Raw genomic sequence first — 23032 nt, 5'->3', positions numbered from 1 at the left:
GTCTTTTGCACAAAAGTCCGCGAGCATTGCCACTTTCATTTCACTGCACATCTCGTATGTGTATGTGATAAATAAACTTGACTTGACTTGACACCTGTAGTCCCTTCCTACACATTTCCCTTGAGCTTTGTCCCCTTAGAACTCCCATTTTCACACCTTACCCTTCCATATCTCTTGTTTCCCTCCCTACCCCCGCCACCAGAGTCTGAAGAAGGGTCTCGACCCGAAACGTCACCCCAGTGATGTTGCCTGTCCCATTGAGTTAACCCAGCATTTTAACATCACACCAACACCTGTAGTCCCTTCCTACACATTTCCCTTGAGTTTTGTCTGCTTTGATCCCCCGTCTTCACACCTTACCCTTCCATATCTCTCATTTCCCCCCCCCCCCCGCCACGAGTCTGAAGAAGGGTCCCGACCCAAAATGTCACCCATTCCTTCTCTCCAGAGATGCTGCCTGTCCCGCTGAGTTAAGCCAGCATTTTTACAATACAGGTGCACAACCTTTTATCCGAAAGCCTTGGGACCAGACACCTTTCGTAATTCAGAATTTGTCGGTCTTCGGAATGGTCACCTTCTCTTTTATGAATGGGGATTTAGCTCCCCTTTCTTCGAGGACCGACCGGAGGTTCCGCTGTCACCTCTGCGGGCCGCCCTCGGTGAACGTCCTGTCTCCCTGTCCCTGGGATAGTAGGGGGCGATCAAACAGCACAATACCCCCCTCCCCCTCCAACTCCAGAGGAATCCGCTCCCCGATGGGCCGCTACGGCGACAAGTGGCAGTTCGCCCACAGCCCGAGCTGCCGACCCCAAGAACAAGAAGTACCTTCCACACTATCAGCTTCTGCCCATACACTGCGTGTTCCTCTGAAGTTGGAACGGGGCTGGGCTGGAGTTGCTGATCTGGGATCTCCGTGCTTGCAGTGGGCCTGGGGGTCGGTGTCCCGATGAGAGGACGCAGCTCGGGCTGTGGGCGAACTGCCACTTGTCGCCGTAGCAGCCCATCGGGGAGCGGCTTCTGGTGGTCCTGACGTCTCCGGCCAGTTTGCAGTTTTCCTCTGGAGTTGGAACGGGGCTGGGCTGCTGCTGGCTGTGGGTCTCTGGGATCTCCGTGCTTGCGGTGGGCCTGGGGGTCGGTGTCCCGTTGGTCCTGACGTCTCCGGTGACTGCACTGCGCTGCTAGAATCGCCGACGTGAAGACAGTGCAAAGCCCCCGCGCCGGTGCAATGGGCGGGGAGCTGGAGAGGGGAGGGAAGGGGTCACACACATGGCCGGGGAGCAGAGGGGTGTAGGTGGGGTGAAACTGAAGGGAGCGACAATTTGCTGCTGCCTGCACGCTGAGTTAAAACGTTCCGACGCAAGACTCACAATACACTGTGTATCGTGTCTACCGGGGGAACTTTTTAACCCAGCGGGCAGGCAGCAGCATATTGTCAATTATTAACCCTCCCGCGCAATATACCCTCACTTTCTCTTTTATGAATGGGGATTTAGTTCCCCTTTCTTCGAGGACCGACCGGAGGTTCCGCTGTCACCTCTGCGGGCCGCCCTCGGTGAACGTTTTCAAGGACCTTTTTTCAAGGACTGAAAAAATGTCGCTATTCGGAGGTTTTCGTTATTTGGATCGTCGGATAAAAGGTTGTGCACCTGTACACCTGGATTTATTTCCGACTAACTATCGTGGCACGGTGCGAGGTGCGAGGGCGATCCCAGCGGGCACGCGCTACTACCTTTGAGGCAAACGTCGAGGGGTACTCGAGGTAGGGGGGTGTTGATGATGTCGCTCAGATCCACCTCCTTCTCCTCGTAGAAGTGGAGCTCCCGGCCGCCACCACTGGCATAGCGGAAGGGGATGAACTCCTGGGCGTGGAACCCGTACAGCGGCTGCAGGAGGCGGGGGGATGAGTCAGTGGGTTACACGCGTCCGACCTCCCCCCCCTCCGTGATGCTTTATGTACCCAGGCTCGCCGACTTCCCCGCTCCCAAATAACGGACAAAAGGTCAAAGTACGGGACAAATTCCCCCACGGCATGATGAGTCGTCCCGGGGCACGAGGGCTGCCCGCACAGTCCAACTCATGGACCGGCGATCGGCTGTGAGAGATTGAGAGGGGATCTTATAGAAACGTACAAATTCTTAAGGGGTTGGACAGGCTAGATGCAGGAAGATTGTTCCCGATGTTGGGGAAGTCCAGGACAAGGGGTCACAGCTTAAGGATAAGGGGGAAGGGAAATCCTTTAAAACTGAGATGAGAAGAACTTTTTTCACACAGAGAGTGGTGAATCTGTGGAATTCTCTGCCACAGAAGGTAGTTGAGGCCACACAGTTCATTGGCTATATTTAAGAGGGAGTTAGATGTGGCTGTGGAAGGGATCAGGGGGTATGGAGAGAAGGCAGGGATGGGATACTGAGTGGGATGATCAGCCACGATCATATCGAATGGCGGTGCAGGCTCGAAGGGCCGAATGGTACCTTTAAGAGCCCTGCTGCTATTAATGGTACTTTTAAGAGCCCTGCTGCTTGGTGAGACCACACCTGGAGTATTGCGTACAGTTTTGGTCTCCAAATCTGAGGAAGGACATTATTGCCATAGAGGGAGTGCAGAGACGGTTCACCAGACTGATTCCTGGGATGTCAGGACTGTCTTATGAAGAAAGACTGGATAGACTTGGTTTATACTCTCTAGAATTTAGAAGATTGAGAGGGGATCTTATAGAAACTTACAAAATTCTTAAGGGGTTGGACAGGCTAGATGCAGGAAGATTGTTCCCGATGTTGGGGAAGTCCAGGACAAGGGGTCACAGCTTAAGGATAAGGGGGAAATCCTTTAAAACCGAGATGAGAAGAACATTTTTCACACAGAGAGTGGTGAATCTCTGGAACTCTCTGCCACAGAGGGTAGTTGAGGCCAGTTCATTGGCTATATTTAAGAGGGGAGTTAGATGTGGCCCTTGTGGCTAAGGGGATCAGGGGGTATGGAGAGAAGGCAGGTACGGGATACTGAGTTGGATGATCAGCCATGATCATATTGAATGGCGGTGCAGGCTCGAAGGGCTGAATGGCCTCTACTCCTGCACCTATTTTCTATGTATCTATGAGAAGGAGGGGTGGTGGTGGTGTCTACCTTTGAGGAAGGACATCCTTGCTATTGAGGGAGCCCAGCGTAGGTTCACCAGGTTAATTCCCGGGATGGCGGGACTGTCATATGCTGAGAGAATGGAGCGGCTGTGGGCTTGTACACTCTGTGGAGTTTAGAAGGATGAGAGGGCATCTCATTGAAACATATATGAGATTGTTAAGGGTTTGGACACGCTAGAGGCAGGAAACATGTTCCCGATGTTGGGGGAGTCCAGAACCAGGGGCAACACCACACACACAGTTTAAGAATAATATAATAATAATAATAATCTTATTTATATAGCACATTTTTAGTCAACTTGCATTGACCCCAAAGTACTTCACATAATTACATTACATTTACACACAGGCAAAGGTGGGTGAAGTGTCTTGCCCCAAGGACACAACGACAGTATGCACTCCAAGCGGGATTCGAACCGGCTACCTTCCGGTCGCCAGCCGAACACTTAGCCCATTGCGCCATCTGTCCTCCAGAAGGGTAAGCCATTTAGAACGGAGACGAGGAAACACTTTTTCTCACAGAGAGAGTTGTGAGTCCACCTGTCTCCTCAGATCCTGGTGAAGTTCTACCGCTGCACCATCGAGAGCATCCTTACCAACTGCATCACAGTATGGTACGGCAACTGCTCTGTCTCCGACCGGAAGGCATTGCAGAGGGTGGTGAAAATTGCCCAACGCATCACCGGTTCCTCGCTCCCCTCCATTGAGTCTGTCCAAAGCAAGCGCTGTCTGCGGAGGGCGCTCAGCATCGCCAAGGACTGCTCTCACCCCAACCATGGACTGTTTACCCTCCTACCATCCGGGAGGCGCTACAGGTCTCTCCGTTGCCGAACCAGCAGGTCGAGGAACAGCTTCTTTCCGGCGGCTGTCACTCTACTCAACAACGTACCTCGGTGACTGCCAATCACCCCCCCCCCCCCCCCCCCGGACACTTATTATTATTTATTCAAATCGTGGCCAGTTCATTGGCTATATTTAAGAGGGAGTTAGATGTGGCCCTTGTGGCTAAGGGGATCAGGGGGTATGGAGAGAAGGCAGGTACGGGATACTGAGTTGGATGATCAGCCATGATCATATTGAATGGCGGTGCAGGCTCGAAGGGCCGAATGGCCTCTACTCCTGCACCTAATTTCTATGTTTCTATGTTTGCTATGTCGCTCTTCCAGGGAGATGCTAAATGCATTTCGTTGTCTCTGTACTGTACTCTGACAATGACAATTACAATTACAATTAAAATTGAATCTGAATCTGAATCTGAATTTGTGGCATTCTTTGCCTCAGAGGGCGGTGGAGGCCGGTTCTCCGGATGCTTTCAAGAGAGAGCTAGAGAGGGCTCTTAAAGGTAGCGGAGTCAGGGGATCATGATATTGATCGAGGATCAGTACCCCGTTCGTGCTTCCCCCCCCGTATCCGTTGTTCCGTTGGCCCTACGGACTGCGAGCTCACCTCGACATTTTTCAGCTTCAGGGCGCTGTCGATATCGACGGTGGTCAGTTTTTTCCTCTTGCCGTGGTGCATGTACTTCATGGCATCCTGTGGCAATGGAGGCAAAACCCGACTCATTACCGTTATTCAACACTGTTCCACTTGCTACACACATAGAAACATAGAAATTAGGTGCAGGAATAGGCCATTCGGCCCTTCGAGCCTGCACCGCCATTCAATATGATCATGGCTGATCATCCAACTCAGTATCCCGTACCTGCCTTCTCTCCATACCCCCTGATCCCCTTAGCCACAAGGGCCACATCTAACTCCCTCTTAGATATAGCCAATGAACTGGCCTCAACTACCCTCTGTGGCAGAGAGTTCCAGAGATTCACCACTCTCTGTGTGAAAAAAGTTCTTCTCATCTCGGTTTTAAAGGATTTCCCCTTTATCCTTAAGCTGAGACCCCTTGTCCTGGACTTCCCTAACATCGGGAACAATCTTCCTGCATCTAGCCTGTCCAACCCCTTAAGAATTTTGTAAGTTTCTATAAGATCCCCTCTCAATCTTCTAAATTCTAGAGAGTATAAACCAAGTCTATCCAGTATTTCTTCATAAGACAGTCCTGACATCCCAGGAATCAGTCTGGTGACACCCTCTCTGCTGGTGAACCCTCTCTGCACTCCCTCTATGGCAATAATGTCCTTCCTTAGATTTGGTGACCAAAACTGTACGCAATACTCCAGGTGTGGTCTCACCAAGACCCTGTACAACTGCAGTAGAACCTCTCTGCTCCTATACTCAAATCCTTTAGCAATGAAAGCTAACATACCATTCGCTTTCATTACTGCCTGCTGCACCTGCATGCCTAACCCTGAGAAAACCTGACCCTCCCACTGCCTCCCCCCCCCCCCCCCCCCCCCCCCCCCCCCCCACCCCCCCCCACACACCGACCTTTCTGTCCTGGGCCTCCTCCACTGACCAGCGCACTAATTGGAGGAGCAGCACCTCGTATTTCGCTTTGGGCAGCTGACACCCCAGCGGTATGAACATTGACTTTACTTTAGTTTAGAGATACAGCGCGGAAACAGGCCCTTCGGCCCGCCGGGTCCATGCCGACCAGCGATCCCCGCACACACTAACACCATCCCACACCTACACTAGGGACAATTTTTTACATTTACCCCAAGCCGATTCACCTACAAACCCGCACGCACGTCTTTGGAAGTGTGGGAGGAGACCGAAGATCTCGGAGAAAACCCACGCAGAGGTCACGGGGAGAACGTGCAAACTCCGTACAGACAGCAGCCGTAGTCGGGATGTGTGGGGTTGTGTGTGTGCGGGGGTGTGTGCGTGTGTGTGAGTGTGTGTGTGCGTGTAGCGTGTGTAGGTGTGTGTGTGTGCGCGGTGTGTGTGTGCGGTGTGTGTGTGGGTGCAGTGTCTGCGTGCGTGTGCGTGCGGTGTGTGTGTGCATATGTGCATGCGCGTGTGTGTGTGAGTGTGTCTATGCGTGCATGTGTGGGTGCAGTGTCTGCGTGCGTGTGCGTGCGGTGTGTGTGTGTGCATATGTGCATGCGCGTATGTGTGGGAGTGTGTCTATGCGTGCATGTGTAGGTTAAGTGTGTGTGTGCGTGTGCTGTGTGTGTGTGTGTGGTGTGTGTGTGCGCGTGCGTGTGTGTGTGTGCATATGTGCATGCGCGTATGTGTGGGAGTGTGTCTATGCGTGCATGTGTAGGTTAAGTGTGTGTGTGTGCGTGTGCTGTGTGTGTGTGTGTGTGGTGTGTGTGTGTGTGTTTGTGGTGTGTGGGTGCAGTGTGTGTGTGCGTGTGGTGTGTGTGTGCATATGTGCATGCGCGTGTGTGTGTGAGTGTGTCTATGCGTGCATGTGTGGGCGTGTGTGTGTGGGGTTGGGTGTGTGCGTGCGTGTGTGTGTGTGTGTGTGCTTGTGTGTGTGTGTTTTGTGGTGTGTGGGTGCAGTGTCTGTGTGCGTGTGGTGTGTGCATATGTGCATGCGCGTATGTGTGGGAGTGTGTCTATGCGTGCATGTGTAGGTTAAGATAAGATAAGATAAGATACATTTATTGTCATTTGGACCCCTGGAGGTCCAAACGAAATGCCGTTTCTGCAGCCATACATTACACACACATAGACCCAAGACACAACATGATTTACATAAACATCCATCACATTGCTGTGATGGAAGGCCAAAAAAACTTATCTCTCCACTGCACTCTCCCCCCCCCCCCGATGTCAGAGTCAATGTGTTATATGTGTGGTTAAGTGTGTGTGTGCGTGTGCTGTGTGTGTGTTTGTGGTGTGTGGGTGCAGTGTCTGCGTGCGGTGTGTGTGTGCATATGTGCATGTGTGGGAGTGTGTCTATGCGTGCATGTGTGTGTGTGCGTGCATGTGTGCATGCGCGTATGTGTGGGAGTGTGTCTATGCGTGCATGTGTGGGTGTGCGTGCGGTGTGTGGGTGCATATGTGCGTGTGCGTGCTGGCGTACGTGTGTGAGTGCAGTGTGTGCCATACCTGTGCCAACTCCTTGATCCTGTAGCTGACCTCCTCTGTCATGCTCTGGCACGTCTCCTCGGGGAGCTGGGCGATGCCCATGGACTCGGAGATGACCTTCATCGACTCGGTGGGCAGCAGCGTGTTGCTGATCTTGATCTTCCTCTCCGCCATGCCGGTGTCTCGTCATCCTCTGCGGGGAGACAGCGGGAACAATCGTCACCCTCACTCCAACGCTCCCCTTCGTTTAGATGAGAGATACAGCGGGGAAACAGGCCCTTCGGTCCACTGGGTCCATGCCGACCAGCGATCGCCTGCACACTAACACTGTCCGATTCACACACATACATACACACACACACATATTCACACACACACATATACACACACACACACATATACACACACACACACCCATATACACACACACATACATATACACACACACACACAACTAGGGGCAATTTTACATTTACACCAATCCAATTAACCTACACAGTTTGTCTTTGGAGTGTAGGAGGAAGCCGAAGATCTCAGAGAAAACTCATGGGGAGAACGTGCAAACTCCGTACAGACAGCACCCGTGGCTGGGATCGAACCCGGGTCTCTGGCGCTGTGAGGCAGCGACTCTACCGCTGCGCCACAACTTGATGCTGGTCACCACCACGTCTTGGTTTAGTTTGGAGATACAGCGTGGAAAGAGGCCCTTCGGCCCGCCTGGTCCGTGCCAACCAGCGATCCCCCGGAATTATCCTACACACTCAGGACCATTTACAACAGTCTGTGCTGGGACGGCTGCTGTTCGTGAGACAAATGACCTAGACGCAAACGCAGTTGGGTCGGTTAGTAATGCTCGTGGACAAAGCCAAGGTTGGTGGTGTTCGCAGACCGTGAGGAAGGCTGTGAAAGGTATACGAAGTGAGGGAGACCCAGCGGTAGAAATGTGCAGAGGGAGCTGGATCCACTAAGTGTGAGGTGCGGCACTTTGGGAGGTCGAATGCATTTCGTTGTCTCTGGGGAACGTAGGGGAACATATATAATTCATGGCAGGATCCCCAACAGCGTTAAGGGGCCTGTCACACTTTCACGACCTAATTCACAAACTTTTTTCACTCGTGGACATTTTCCATCAGGCTAGAAAAAAACGCCCTGACCTACTTGATGCCACGAGTACCCACAGCCTCGTGACGACCATGCTGCGAGTATGAGTTGAGGGCAAACTCGGCAGAGGTCGTGAATTAGAAACATAGAAAATAGGTGCAGGAGTAGAGGCCATTCCGCCCTTCGAGCCAGCACCTCCATTCAATATGATCATGGCTGATCATCCAACTTAGTATCCCATCCCTGCCTTCTCTCCATACCCCCTGATCCCTTTAGCCACAAGGGCCACATCTAACTCCCTCTTAAATATAGCCAATGAACTGTGGCCTCAACTACCTTCTGTGGCAGAGAGTTCCAGAGATTCACCACTCTCTGTGTGTGAAAAAAAATGTTTTTCTCATCTCGGTCCTAAAGGATTTCCCCCTTATCCTTAAACTGTGTGACCCCTAGTTCTGGACTTCCCCAACATCGGGAACAATCTTCCTGCATCTAGCCTGTCCAACCCCTTAAGAATTTTGTAAGTTTCTATAAGATCCCCCCTCAATCTTCTAAATTCTAGAGAGTATAAGCCCAAGTCTATCCAGTCTTTCTTCATATGAAGGTCCTGACATCCCAGGAATCAGTCTGGTGAACCTTCTCTGTACTCCCTCTGTGGCAATAATGTCCTTCCTCAGATTAGGAGACCAAAACTGTACGCAATACTCCAGGTGTGGTCTCACCAAGACCCTGTACAACTGCAGTGAACCTTCTCTGTACTCCCTCTATGAAGAATTAGGTCGTGAAAGTGGGACAGGGCCCTTTGCAGTTCTCCCATTCTCTCGCTCCCTCCCTCTCTCATCCCCCTCTCCCCACCCCCTCCCTTCTCTCCCCCTCATCTCTCGCCATCCCCTCTCTCCCTCTTTCCTTCACCCCATTGCTCCCTCTCCTGTCTCTCCCTCCCCTCTTCCCATTCTCTGCCATCCCACTCCCACCCTCACATTTCTCTCTCCCATCCCCCATTCTCTCCCGCTCTCCTATCCATCCTCCTCTCTTCCCTATTATACCCCTCTCTATCTCTCCCCCTCCCTCTCTTCATCTCTCTCTCCTCCCTTTTTCTCTCTCCTTCTCCCCCTATTTATCTACTTCTCCTTCCTCCCTCTCTATCTCTCTCCCTCCTTCTCTTTCCCCCCCTCCCCTCTCTCGATCCCTCTCTCTCTCTTCCTCTCCTCCCTCTCTCCTTCCCTCTCTCTCACCGACGCGACGTTTTTCCGCCAGAATCCGCCATCTTCCCGGGGGGGCGGTGTGGGTGACGCGGCACGGCGGGCGCGAGTGGGTGGAGTTGGGGCCGGTGACGCGGCGCGGCGGGCGCGAGTTGGGGTCGGTGACGCGGCGCGGTGGGCGCGAGTGGGTGGAGTGGGGGACGGTGACGCGGCACGGCGGGCGCGAGGGGGGGGGGTTGGGGACGGTGACGCGGCACGGCGGGCGGCGCGAGCGGGTGGAGTTGGGGGTCGGTGACGCGGCGCGGTGGGTGCGAGTGGGTGGAGTTGGGGGTCCGGTGACGCGGCACGGCGGGCGCGAGTTGGGGCCGGTGACGCGGCGCGGCGGGTGGAGTTGGGGCCGGTGACGCGGCGCGGCGGGCCCGGTGACGCGGCGCGGTGGGCGAGTGGGTGGCGAGGCGAGGGGAGGCGGGGACGTGGAGATGCTGCGGCCGCTGATCCTGGGCCTCCTGCTCCTGTCGCCGCTGACCGGCGCGGCCGAGGAGGAGGAGGAGGAGAAGATCGCCAAGGACAAGGACAAGGACAATGACAATGACAGGCTGCCGACCAAGTGCGAGGGTGAGGGAGAGACAGAGAGACCAGAACTAACACTGGGCCTGTGGTTACCCCTGGCAACAGGGGCATCCAAGATGGCGCTCTCACCCCCCCCTCCCCCCTAGCAACAGGTCATCAGGTTGCCCCTAGCAACAGGGCATCAGGTTGCAGGTTGCCCCTAGCAACAGGTCATCAGGTTGCCCCTAGCAACAGGGCATCAGGTTGCCCCTAGCAACAGGGCATCAGGTTGCCCCTAGCAACATGGGCATCAGGTTGCCCCTAGCAACAGGGCATCAGGTTGCCCCTACAACAGGGCATCAGGTTCCCCTAGCAACAAGGCACCAGGTTGCCCCTAGCAACAGGGCACCAGGTTGCCCCTAGCAACAGGGCACCAGGTTGCCCCTAGCAACAGGGCAGCAACAGGGCATCAGGTTGCCCCTAGCAACAGGGCAGCAGGTTGCCCCTAGCAACAGGGCATCAGGTTGCCCCTAGCAACAGGGCATCAGGTTGCCCCTAACAACATGGGCATCAGGTTGCCCCTAGCAACAGGGCATCAGGTCGCCCCTACAACAGGGCATCAGGTTGCCCCTAGCAGGGCATCAGGTTGCCCCTACAACAGGGCATCAGGTTGCCCCTAGCAACAGGGCATCAGGTTGCCCCTAGCAACAGGGCATCAGGTTGCCCCTAGCAACATGGGCATCAGGGCATCAGGTTGCCCCTAGCAACAGGGCATCAGGTTGCCCCTAGCAACAGGGCATCAGGTTGCCCCTAGCAACAGGGCATCAGGTTGCCCCTAGCAACAGGGCATCAGGTTGCCCCTAGCAACAGGGCATCAGGTTGCCCCTAGCAACGGGGCATCGGGTTGCCCCTACAACAGGGCATCAGGTTGCCCCTAGCAACAGGGCATCAGGTTGCCCCTAGCAACGGGGCATCAGGTTGCCCCTACAACAGGGCATCAGGTTGCCCCCAGCAACAGGGCATCAGGTTGCCCCTAGCAACATGGGCATCAGGTTGCCCCTAGCAACAGGGCATCAGGTTGCCCCTAGCAACAGGGCATCAGCTTGCCCCTAACACCATGGGCATCAGGTTGCCCTAGCAACATGGGTACCAGCAGGGTGATGGGTATCACCAGCATAGTGGGGGAGGGAGGGGGGGGGGGGCGAGTGGGTGGAGTTGTGGGGTCGGACACGCGGCACCAAAGGCGTTGAATGGTGGTGGCGAGTCGAAGAAGGGGGGGACTGTGGAGATGCTGCGGCCGCTGATCCTGGGCCAAATGCTCCTGTCGAAACTGACGGGGCGGCAGCATCTAGGAGGAGGAGGAGAAGATCGCAAGGACAAGGACCAAACCAATGACAATGACAGGTTTCGGGCCGAAACCCGGTGCGAGGGTTTCGGAGAAACAGAGAGACCAGAACTCCATAGACGCTGGGCCTGTGGTTACCCCTGGCAACAGGGGCATCCAAGATGGCGCTCTGGTGCCCCCTCCCCCCTAGCAACAGGTCATCAGGGTGCCCCTAGCAACCGGGCCTCAGGTTGCCCCTAGCAACAGGGCATCAGGTTGCCCCTAGCAACAGGGCATCAGGTTGCCCCTAGCAACAGGGCATCAGGTTGCCCCTAGCAACGTGGTTGTTGGTGGTACTTGTGGCACCAAAGTGGGAGTGTGGCCAGAGTGGGAGTGCGAGTGGGAATGGGAGAGGGATGGGAGTTGGAATGGGAGTGGGAGTTGGTTGGAATTGGAGTGGGAATGGGAATTGGAATGGGAGTTGGAGTGGGAGTTGGAATGGGAGTGGGAGTTGGAATGGGAGTGGGAGTTGGGGAAGTTGGAATGGGAGTTGGAGTGGGAGTTGGAATGGGAGTGGGAATGGGAGAGGAATGGGAGTTGGAATGGGAATGGGATGGAATTGGAGTGGGAATGGAAGTGGGAATGGGAGTTGGAATTGTAGTGGGAATGGGAGATGGGGTTGGAATTGGAGTTGGAATGGGAATTGGAATGAGAGTTGAAGTGGGAATTGGAATGGGAGTGAGAGTGGGAATGGGGTGGAAGTTGGAATGGGAGTTGGAATGTGAGTTGGAATGGGAATGGGAGTTTGAATGGGAATTAAAGTGTTTGGCACTCAATTACACTAATAAAGTGCATGAAACTATTGCCGGCCTTTCCCGAAATCCCGTTTGTTTTGTTCCCCCCCCCCCCCCCCCACCTCCTGCGTGAAGTGTGCAAGTTTTTGACGGTGGAGTTGCAGTCGGCTCTGGACAAAACCAGGCGTTCCAAGGAGGTGCTGGAGATCGGCGCGGTGCTGGACAACGGCAAGAGGAAGAGAAAAATCATGTACAACACATCGTGAGTGCAAACGCACCCCCTCCCTCCCTCCAGGGTCGCTGGATCAATGGACATCCATTGCCACATATTAGTTGAGTTTAGTTTCGGTGAACCAGTCACCTTTCGTTTAAACACCTTCGCTCAAATTGGCTTGGTTATTCATGTAAATTGTCCCTCGTGTGTGTGTGTGTGTGTGTGGGACAGTGTTAGCGTGCGGGGATCGCTGGTCAGTGTGGACCCGGTGGGCAGGAGGGTCTGTATCTCTAAACTAAACTAATGCTAGCATGCCATAGAGGGAGTGCAGAGAAGGTTCACCAGACTGATTCCTGGGAAGTCAGGACTTTCATATGAGGAAAGACTGGATAGACTCGGCTTGTACTCGCTAGAATTTAGAAGATTGAGGGGGGATCTTATAGAAACTTACAAAATTCTTACGGGGTTGGACAGGAAGATTGTTCCCGATGTTGGGGAAGTCCAGGACAAGGGGTCACAGCTTAAGGATAAAGGGGAAATCCTTTAGGACTGAGATGAGAAAAACATTTTTTTTCACACACAGAGAGTGGTGAATCTGTGGAATTCTCTGCCACAGAAGGTAGTTGAGGCCACACAGTTCATTGGCTATATTTAAGAGGGTTAGATGTGGCCCTTGTGGCTAAAGGGAGCAGGGGGTATGGAGAGAAGGCAGGGATGGGATACTGAGTTGGATGATCAGCCATGATCATATTGAATGGCGGTGCAGGCTGGAAGGGCCGAATGGCCTCTACTCCTGCACCTATTTTCTATGTATCTGCAGGGATAGCTGGTCGGCATGGATTGGGTGGGCCGAATGGTCTGTTTACACACTGTACCTCTACACTAAACTAATGCTAGCGTGCGGGGATCGCTGGTCGGCGCGGACTGGGTGGGCGCGGACGAGTTGTGGAAGGGGACTGACTGCCTCTCGCCGTCCCCCCAACAGGGAGATGCGTCTGGCTGAGGCCATGGACAACATCTGCGAGCGGATCCTGCAGTACAACGTGCACGCTGAGAGACCCGGCAGCCTGCGCTACGCCAAGGTACGGCCCGCGCCCCACACGGGACTGCAGCAGAATGAGGCCACTCGGCCCAGCCACTCTACCCTACACCGCCATCCAATCATGACCGATCTATCTCTCTCTACAAACCCCACTCGCCCCGTAACACCCCCGACACCCGCACTAATCAAGAACCTGTCGATTTGTAGTGTTGGTGTTTGTACACTCACGTGAGCCGGTATTTGTACTGCGTTGTCAGCTGTGCCTATATATTGTGGTCATTCATGTGTGTATGCGTGTTAGCATTTGTTCATGTCCGTCTGCGTGTGTGTGTGTGCCTGTCTGTGTGTGTATGTGCGCATGCCTCTGTATGTGTTTGTGTATGTGCGCCTGTATGACTGAATGTATGCGCCTGTCAGATTCTGTGTGTGTGCGCCTGTCTGTGTGTAGTGTGATCACCTGTGTGTGTGTATGTGTGCCTGTCTGTCTTATTGTGTGCCCCTGTCTGTGTGTAGTATGATCATCTGTGTGCATGTGTGCCTGTCTGTAGTGTGATCTACTGTGTGTGTGTGCATGTGTTTGCGTGTGTGTGCGCCTGTCTGTAGTGTGATCGACTGTGTGTGTGCGTGTGTGTGTGCGTGTCTGTAGTGTGATCTACTGTGTGTGTGCCTGTCTGTGTAGTGTGATCGACTGTGTGTGTGCATGTATGTGTGCCTGTCTGTAGTGTGATGTACTGTGTGTGTGTGTGCATGTATGTGTGCATGTATGTGTGTGTGTGCATGTATGTGTGCGTGTGTGTGCATGTATGTGCGTCTGTCTGTAGTGTGATCGACTGTGTGTGTGTGTGCGCAGGTATGTGTGCGTGCGCCTGTCTGTGTAGTGTGATCGTCTGTGTGTGTGTGCGTGCGTGTGCATGTGCGTCTGTTTGTCTGCGTGTGCGCGCGCTTGTTTGTGTGTAGTGTGATCAACCGTGTGTGCGCGCGTGCATGCATGTGTTTGGCGTGTGCATGAGAGTGCATGAATAGCTGCCCGCGTGTATGTGTGTGGCGTGTGGGTGAGTAGGCGCCCGTAGCGGTGAGGGTCCCAGACGATAACCTGCCGCTGATCCGCTCCTCCTCCTCCTCCTCATGTTTGCAGGGCACCAGTGAGACCATGGCCACCCTGAAGAACCTGGTCCACAAGGGGGTGAAGGTGGAGCTGGGAATCCCCTTTGAGATGTGGGATGAACCGTCGGCTGAGGTCAGCGACCTGAAGAAGCAGGTAAACAGACGGTCGCTCGCTGGCTGGTGGGGGGTCAATTTTTACATTTACACCAAGCCAATTAACCTACAAACCCGCACGTCTTTGGAGCGTGGGAGGAAACCGAAGATCTCAGGAGAAAACCCACGCAGGTCACCAGGAGAAGGAACAGACAAGCACCCAGAGCATTGAGTATAGAAGTTGGGGTCGGGGGAACCTCATTGAAACATGCAGAATAGTGAAAGGCTTGGATGGAGTGGATGTGGAGAGGATGTTTCCACTAGTGGGAGAGTCTAGTACTAGAGGGCACGGCCTCGGAATTAAAGGACGTTCTTTTAGGACGGAGATGAGGAGGAATTTCTTTAGGCAGAGGGTGGTGAATCTGTGGGATTTCTTGCCGCAGACGGTTCTAACCATATAACAATTACAGCACGGAAACAGGCCATCTCGACCCTTCTAGTCCGTGCCCAACATATATTCTCCCCTAGTCCCATATACCTGCGCTCAGACCATAACCCTCCATTCCCTTCCCATCCATATAACTATCCAATTTATTTTTAAATGATAAAAACGAACCTGCCTCCACCATCTTCACTGGAAGCTCATTCCACACCGCTACCACTCTCTGAGTAAAGAAGTTCCCCCTCATGTTACCCCTAAACTTCAGTCCCTTAATTCTCGTCATGTCCCCTTGTTTGAATCTTCCCTACTCTCAGTGGGAAAAGCTTTTCCACGTCAACTCTGTCTATCCCTCTCATCATTTTAAAAACCTCTATCAAGTCCCCCCTTAACCTTCTGTCTATCTTGAGCAGGGGGATTAAGCTGAGGTGATATTGAGGGGCAACTTTTTCATATAGATAATTTGCTTTGGGCTTCAGCCTTTAGATACAGGCCCTTCGGCCCAACGAGTCCGTGCCGACCAGCGATCACCCCGTACATTCTGACTGTCTCCCCCCCGTGTTATTCCCCGCAGTGTGAGAATATGCTGGAGCACTACGAGGATATAGTGGAGGACTGGTACTTCCACCACCAGGACCTGGAGCTGGAGAGGTTCCTCTGTGTGTCGCATGTGTTAACGGTGGAACAACGAGGTCAGTGGAACGTACTCTAAACCCCGCTGCTCAAACCACAACGGCAACTAGTGAGACCACACCTGGAGTATTGTGTGCAGTTTTGGCCTGTTGGCCTTCATAACAAGAGGAGTTGAGTATAGGAGCAAAGAGGTCCTTCTGCAGTTGTACAGGGCCCTAGTGAGACCACACCTGGAGTATTGTGTGCGGTTTTGGCCTGTTGGCCTTTATAACAAGAGGAGTTGAGTATAGGAGCAAAGAGGTCCTTCTGCAGTTGTACAGGGCCCTAGTGAGACCACACCTGGAGTATTGTGTGCAGTTTTGGCCTGTTGGCCTTTATAACAAGAGGAGTTGAGTATAGGAGCAAAGAGGTCCTTCTGCAGTTGTACAGGGCCCTAGTGAGACCACACCTGGAGTATTGTGTGCAGTTTTTGGTCCCCTAATTTGAGGAAGGACATTCTTGCTATTGAGGGAGCCCAGCGTAGGTTCACCAGGTTAATTCCCGGGATGGCGGGACTGTCATATGCTGAGAGAATTATTTTTCCTTCCATTATTTATTATGTAAAAGAATAGGTGTGTTATGATTGTGTTTATAATTTGTTTGGTTGTTTTGTTGTTTGTCTTTTGCACAAAAGTCCGCGAGCATTGCCACTTTCATTTCACTGCACATCTCGTATGTGTATGTGACAAATAAACTTGACTTGACTTGAGAATGGAGCGGCTGGGATTGTACACTCGAGTTTAGAACGATGAGAGGGGATCTCATTGAAACATATAAGATTATTAAGGGTTTGGACACGCTAGAGGCAGGAATCATGTTCCCGATGTCGGGGGAGTCCAGAACCAGGGACGACACACAGTTTAAGAATAGTTTAAAAGCAGCTGACATTGCCACATAGCTTTGTTTCATCATCTGCAAACTTGGAGATGTCACATTTAATTCCCTCGTCTAAATCGCTAGTATATATGGTAAACAATATATGCAGTGCAGTGAGTGGACAGCAGAGGGCGCGGGATTGAACCTGGGGTGGAGGAAGGAACTGCAGTCGCTGGTTTAAGTCGAAGATCGACGCAAAATGCTGGAGTAACTCAGCGGGTGAGGCATCGTCTATGGAGCGAAGGAATAGGTGACGATTCAGGTCGAGACCCTTCTTCAGACTGATGTGGGGGTGGGAAGAAGAAAGGAAGAGGCGGAGACAGTGGGGGAGCTGGGAAGGGGAGGGGAAGGAGGGAGAAAGCAGGGACTTCCTGAAATTGGAGAAGTCAATGTTCATACCGCTGGGGTGTGAACTGCCCAAGCGGAATATGAGGTGCTGCTCCTCCAATTAGCGGTGGGACTCACTCTGGCCATGGAGGACAGAAAGGTGGGATTGGGATTGGGAATGGGAGGGGGAGTTGAAGTGCTGGGCCACCGGGAGATCGGGTCGGTTATTGCGGACCGAGCGGAGGTGTTGGGCGAAACGATGCGCTTGGTCTCACCGATGTAGAGCGGCCGACACCTAGACCAGCGATAATGGTGCGGTAGATGAGGTTGGAGGAGATGCAGGTGAACCTCTGCCTCACCTGGAACGGACGACTGCTTGGGTCCTTGGATGGAGTCGAGGGGGGGAGGTAAAGCGACAAGTGTGGCATTTCCTGCGGTTGCAGGGGGGGGAAAGTACCAGGGGAGGGGGTGGTTTGGGTGGGAGGGACGAATTGGTGAGGTTTCGGGTCGAGACCTTTATTCGGACCGAACCTGAGGTTTACCGTGACAGCTCCTGTTCTGTTAACTCTCTCTCTCTCCCTCTCCAGACTGCCTGGGCGAGGTGTGGTCGGGACGCAAGGGCGACAAGGCAGTCAGCGGCGGCAAGGAGAGGAAGCGGGCGGATCCACCGGTGCAGGGGGGCGCCACGCACCACCACGATGGCGGGGAGCTCTGAGCCCGTCACGGCTCAGGTGGGGTGAAAATGGAGACTGACTCCCCCCTCCACCCCGACTCCAAACACCCAGCCGGTGACAGTATACACCCCCCCCCACCCCATCGAGTCCACTCCGCCATCCATTCATGGCCAATCTCTCTCTCTCCCTCCCAACCCCATTCTCCTGCCTTCTCCCCATAACCCCCGACACCCGCACTAATCAACAATCTATCTGTATCTCTGCCTTAAAAAAAACACCCACTGGACTTGTGGCCTCCACAGCCGTCTGTGTGGCCGAGAATCCCACAGATTCACCACCCGCTGGCTGAAGAAATTCCCTCCTTCCTTCTAACCGCCACCCCACTGGTGAAACTCGCAAGCCCCCTCCCCCTCCCCCAGTCAGAGACCCCGGGTTCAGTCCGAAGAAGGGTCTCGACCCGAAACCTCACCAATTCGTCCCTTCCCACCCAAACCACCCCCTCCTCTGGTACTTTCCCTTGCAACCACAGGAAATGCCACACTTGTTGTTTTACCCCCCCCCCCGATGACATTCCAACACCCCCCCCCCGGATGACACTCCAACCCCCCCCCCCCCGTTACATTCACCACCCCCCCCCCCCCACACTCGTGCTCCAGACACCCCCACCCATTGACAGTGATATTCTCCCCCCTCAACCAACCTCCCGACCCCCTGACCTCTCCCCACCCGCCCAGTATCAGGATCGGCTCCATTCCCGACGTTCCCGTTCGGAGAGAGGAGAGAGAAAAGAGGAACTTTTTTCCAAATGGCCAATTTGGGAAAAGTCTTTGTTGAAAGGCTTTATAAGCGACTCGGGGAGAATATGAGCACCAACTCTCCCCGCCTTCTCCCCCTCCCCCTCCCGCCCGCTGAGCTGAAAGAACTGTGGGCGCGACGTCGTGCGTTGTTCGAGGCGCGAGGAACTGCAGGCGCCGGCAGCTCCGTCCCGCAAGGCGCAGAGTGCTGGAGGAACTCGGTGCAGGGCAGGCGGCATCTGTGGAGGGGAATGGACGGGCGATGGTTCGGCGGCGGAGACACGTGCACACCGGAGCGCCCGGCGGGAAACTCACGGGGAGAAGAGCGTGCAAACTGGATCGAACCCGGGTCTCTGGCGCTGCCAGGCAGCAGCTCTACCCGCTGCCCCACCCTGACGTCGACCGACAAATCTGTCCAACTCCTGGTTTAATCCAGACAACTCCTCTGCCTGAAAACACTGCCAGAGGTTCATGCTCACAAGCTGCTGAATCAGAGACTGTGCTGAATAAAATGGTGTCTTCAGATCAACATGTCCTGTTAGTCATCTCTCTCTACCCCCCCTCTCTGTCTCCCTCCCTCCATCTCTCTCTCTGTCCGTTTCTCTTTTCAATTTTATTTCAATTTAAACCTTTATTGGCATGATAAAAAAACATTGTTATAATGCCAAAAGTATAAAACATGACATACATATTTAAGATGCATAGGTATAAATACAAGTCTACAGTGCATGGATAGATATGTCCCTGTACATAAACTCACAATAAGCCTATAGCCCTTTATTGACAGGAAAGCAGACTATTATCTAAATGGTGGCCGATTGGGAAAGGGGGAGATGCAGCGAGACCTGGGTGTCATGGTACACCAGTCATTGAAGGTAGGCATGCAGGTGCAGCAGGCAGTAAAGAAAGCGAATGGTATGTTAGCTTTGATTGCAAAAGGATTTGAGTATAGGAGCAGAGAGGTTCTACTGCAGTTGTACAGGGTCTTGGTGAGACCACACCTGGAGTATTGCGTACAGTTTTGGTCTCCAAATCTCAGGAAGGACATTATTGCCATAGAGGGAGTGCAGAGACAGTTCACCAGACTGATTCCTGGGATGTCAGGACTGTCTTATGAAGAAAGACTGGATAGACTTGGTTTATACTCTCTAGAATTTTAGAAGATTGAGAGGGGATCTTATAGAAACTTACAAAATTCTTAAGGGGTTGGACAGGCTAGATGCAGGAAGATTGTTCCCGATGTTAGGGAAGTCCAGGACAAGGGGTCACAGCTTAAGGATAAAGGGGAAATCCTTTAAAACCGAGATGAGAAGAACTTTTTTCACACAGAGAGTGGTGAATCTGTGGAACTCTCTGCCACAGAGAGTAGTTGAGGCCAGTTCATCGGCTATATTTAAGAGGGAGTTAGATGTGGCCCTTGTGGCTAAAGGGATCAGGGGGTATGGAGAGAAGGCAGGTACGGGATACTGAGTTGGATGATCAGCCATGATCATATTGAATGGCGGTGCAGGCTCGAAGGGCCGAATGGCCTACTCCTGCACCTAATTTCTATGTTGATGCTACACGTTCTTGCAGCTGTAAGCAGTACAACACAATAGCAAGTTTAGCAATTCAATATTCATTTCTTAGTGTTAGTTAATGTCGATTAGTGTGTGTGCGTACATATGTGCATGTTGGTCATTCACCGTCTCTCAGGTTGGGGCATGCTGTTACATATTGTGCACCAAGATGTGCCGTATTTCCTTCGCCAAGGATTATTCTTAGTTTTGAAGTATCATCTAGTTCTTTAAAGTCAGGGGTTGCCACACTGAGTTTGTCAAAGTGTGCTTTCCTTGTTTTGTCAAATGTTTTGCATTTTAGGAGGAAGTGCCCTCTGTTTCAACCTCATCTGCCAAACAGTGGCCGCATATTCTGTTGTCTCTTGGTTGCCAGAATCTCTACTGTCTTCCTTTTTCAACTGCCAAATAGTGGTCACTTAACCTGTATTTGGTGAGGGTCTGTCTCTGCTTTATAGAAACATAGAAATTAGGTGCAGGAGTAGAGGCCATTCGGCCCTTCGAGCCTGCACCGCCATTCAATATGATCATGGCTGATCATCCAACTCAGTATCCCGTACCTGCCTTCTCTCCATACCCTCTGATCCCCTTGGCCACAAGGGCCACATCTAACTCCCTCTTAAATATAGCCAATGAACTGGCCTCAACTACCTTCTGTGGCAGAGAGTTCCAGAGATTCACCACTCTCTCTGTGTGAAAAAAGTTCTCCTCATCTCGGTTCTAAAGGATTTCCCCCTTATCCTTAAGCTGTGACCCCTTGTCCTGGACTTCCCCAACATCGGGAACAATCTTCCTGCATCTAGCCTGTCCAACCCCTTAAGAATTTTGTAAGTTTCTATAAGATCCCCTCTCAATCTCCTAAATTCTAGAGAGTATAAACCAAGTCTATCCAGTCTTTCTTCATAAGACAGTCCTGACATCCCAGGAATCAGTCTAGTGAACCTTCTCTGCACTCCCTCTATGGCAATAAAATGGTGTCTTCAGATCAACATGTCCTCTGTTATGTCTCTAACAGTTGAGAGATTGTCTGCCAATTTTATAATCTCTTTTTAGGGAACGGTAACATTCTAATCTGCTTTGGCTTTTGGTTTCTTTATCCCAATGTTCCAAATACGTTTCTTTACATTGTTGGATAATTTGGTTCACTCTAACTGGTGATTGGGGGGTCAGTATTGATCTGGGGCCAGTCAGGATTTAACTGGATAGGGGTAGTTAGTCTCAGTACCAACTGACACAGGGAACTCTTTTCTGGGTCCCCTCTTGTGTTTGAAGGGCTTTAAACTGGAGGGTATCTGGGGGGCTAGATTTAAGGTGATTCCAAAAATGTAGGGCTCTTTTCTGGATATTTATTATCAGTGGGTATCTGCCTAGTTCCGCCCAACATGCAGTTGTTGGTGTTTTCCTTTGGATACGGAGGATGTTCTGACAAAATTCCGCATGCAGGGCCTCCGTTGTATGTTTTTCCCATTTACTATAACTATGGTGACTGAGCGGACCCCAGACTTCATTACCATAAAGCTCAATAGGCTGGATTACACTGTCAAATATTTTCAGTCAGATTTTAATTGGGATTTGGATGTTGTAGAATCTTCTCTCTCTCTCTTGCTCTTTTGGTCTCTCATTCTCTTCTCTCTCTCTCTGTCTATATCTCTCTCTTTCTTTTGCTCTCTCCCTCTCTCTCTGTCTGAGAAAAGAACGGAGATGTGGAAACACTTTTTCTTAGAATTGAGACAAGGAAACACGTTTTCTTAGAACGGAGATGTGGAAACTCTTTTTCTCACACAGAGCGGTGAGTCTGTGGAATTCTCTGCCTCAGAGTGCGGTGGAGACCGGTTCTCTGGATGCTTTCAAGAGAGAGCTAGATAGGGCTCTTAAAGATAGCGGAGTCAGGGGATATGGGGAGAAGGCAGGAACAGGGTACTGATTGGGGATGATCAGCCATGATCACATTGAATGGCGATGCTGGCTCGAAGGGCCGAATGACCTCTTCCTGCGCCTATTGTCTATCTCTCTGTCTCTCTCTATCTCTGTGTTTAGTATAGAGATACAGTGCAGAAACAGGCCATTCACTAGCACTAACATGCACACACAAGTGACAATTTACATATTTGTACCATAGTGATACAGCTAGGGACAATTTTACCATAGACAGCCCTCGCTCTCCGTTTAGCCGGAGCTACAGCGCGGACACTGAGAGTCCCAGAGGGGGCAGAGAAACTAGAGGTATGAAGAGGTTCGGAACGATGAACGACAAACACTTTAATGTTTAACAAGGAACTGCAGATGCTGGAAAAATCGAAGGTAGACAAAAATGCTGGAGAAACTCAGCGGGTGAGGCAGCATCTATGGAGCGAAGGAAAGGGTGACGTTTTGGGTCGAGACCCTTCTTCAGACTGATGTGGGGGGGGTTGGGAAGAAGAAAGGAAGAGGCAGAGACAGTGGGCTGTGGGAGAGCTGGGGAGGGGAGGGGAAGGAGGGAGAAGGCAGGGACTACCTGAAATTGGAGTATTGATTGAAATTGAATGCTTAATTGTCAGGTGAAAAGTCACGGTGGAGGTGCTTTGTTCTGCGTACACAAGGTATGTAAACAGTGGCCACCTAAAGGGACCGGGAAAGTTAACCTGTGCCAGGTGCTCCTTTGTCACCGTCCCACCCCCCGCACCGGGTACCCCTCTGTTCCCGGCGACCCAGGAAAAGGGGCGCATCAGTCTGGAGGAGTGTCTCGACCCGAAACGTCACCCCATCCCTCCTCCTCTCCAGAGATGCTGCCCGCCCCGCTGAGTTACTCCAGCGCCTTGTGTGTTGTCCAGCTGGGCGTCCTTGTACACCGGTCACTGAAAGTTGGTGTGCAGGTACCGCAGGCAGTGAAGAAAGCTAATGGAATGTTGGCCTTCATAACAAGAGGATTTCAGTATAGGAGTAAAGAGGTTCTGCAGTTGTACAGGGCTCTGATGAGACCACATCTGGAGTATTGTGTACAGTTTTGGTCTCCTAATTTGAGGAAGGACATCCTTGTGATTGAGGCAGTGCAGCGTAGGTTCACCAGATTGATCCCCGGGATGGCGGGACTGTCATATGAGGAAAGATTGAAAAGACTAGGCTTGTATTCACTGGAGTTTAGAAGGATGAGGGGGAGGGGATCTTATGGAAACGTATAAAGTTATAAAAGGACTGGACAAGCTAGATGCAGGAAAAATGTTC

At 52.4% G+C, this 23032-nt stretch overlaps 2 protein-coding genes across 2 annotated transcripts in view; one reads left to right on the top strand and one right to left on the bottom strand.

Moving 5' to 3' along the window:
* Positions 1 to 7259, bottom strand: part of taf6 (TAF6 RNA polymerase II, TATA box binding protein (TBP)-associated factor) — a 31937-nt gene extending 24678 nt beyond the window's left edge. Inside the window, exons 1-3 of the mRNA XM_055630535.1 lie at positions 7095 to 7259; positions 4584 to 4670; positions 1730 to 1883 (exon numbers count right to left, since the gene is read on the bottom strand). Coding sequence (XP_055486510.1) covers positions 1730 to 1883; positions 4584 to 4670; positions 7095 to 7247 — 394 coding nt within the window. The 5' untranslated portion in view covers positions 7248 to 7259. The remainder of the gene's footprint in view (positions 1 to 1729; positions 1884 to 4583; positions 4671 to 7094) is intronic.
* A 2574-nt stretch (positions 7260 to 9833) lies between these two features.
* Positions 9834 to 18116, top strand: cnpy4 (canopy FGF signaling regulator 4). The gene is made up of 6 exons (XM_055630534.1): positions 9834 to 9988; positions 12176 to 12302; positions 13240 to 13336; positions 14432 to 14554; positions 15507 to 15624; positions 17395 to 18116. The coding sequence occupies exons 1-6, from the start codon at positions 9853 to 9855 to the stop codon at positions 17520 to 17522; spliced, it is 729 nt and encodes a 242-aa protein (XP_055486509.1). The 5' UTR covers positions 9834 to 9852; the 3' UTR covers positions 17523 to 18116.
* Positions 18117 to 23032: the final 4916 nt, after the last annotated feature.

This window comes from Leucoraja erinacea, unplaced genomic scaffold (genome assembly GCF_028641065.1).
Source record: "Leucoraja erinacea ecotype New England unplaced genomic scaffold, Leri_hhj_1 Leri_419S, whole genome shotgun sequence".
NCBI classification, from domain to species: Eukaryota; Metazoa; Chordata; class Chondrichthyes; order Rajiformes; family Rajidae; genus Leucoraja; species Leucoraja erinaceus.
This window is presented reverse-complemented; position numbering and strand designations above follow the sequence as displayed.

Coding starts and splice junctions, on each gene's coding strand:
- cnpy4 (XM_055630534.1), top strand. CDS start 9,853: ATGCTGCGGCCGCTGATCCTGGGCCTCCTGCTCCTGTCGCCGCTGACC. Junction 9,989..12,175: donor GCTGCCGACCAAGTGCGAGG/GTGAGGGAGAGA, acceptor TCCTGCGTGAAG/TGTGCAAGTTTTTGACGGTG. Junction 13,337..14,431: donor GCAGCCTGCGCTACGCCAAG/GTACGGCCCGCG, acceptor TCATGTTTGCAG/GGCACCAGTGAGACCATGGC.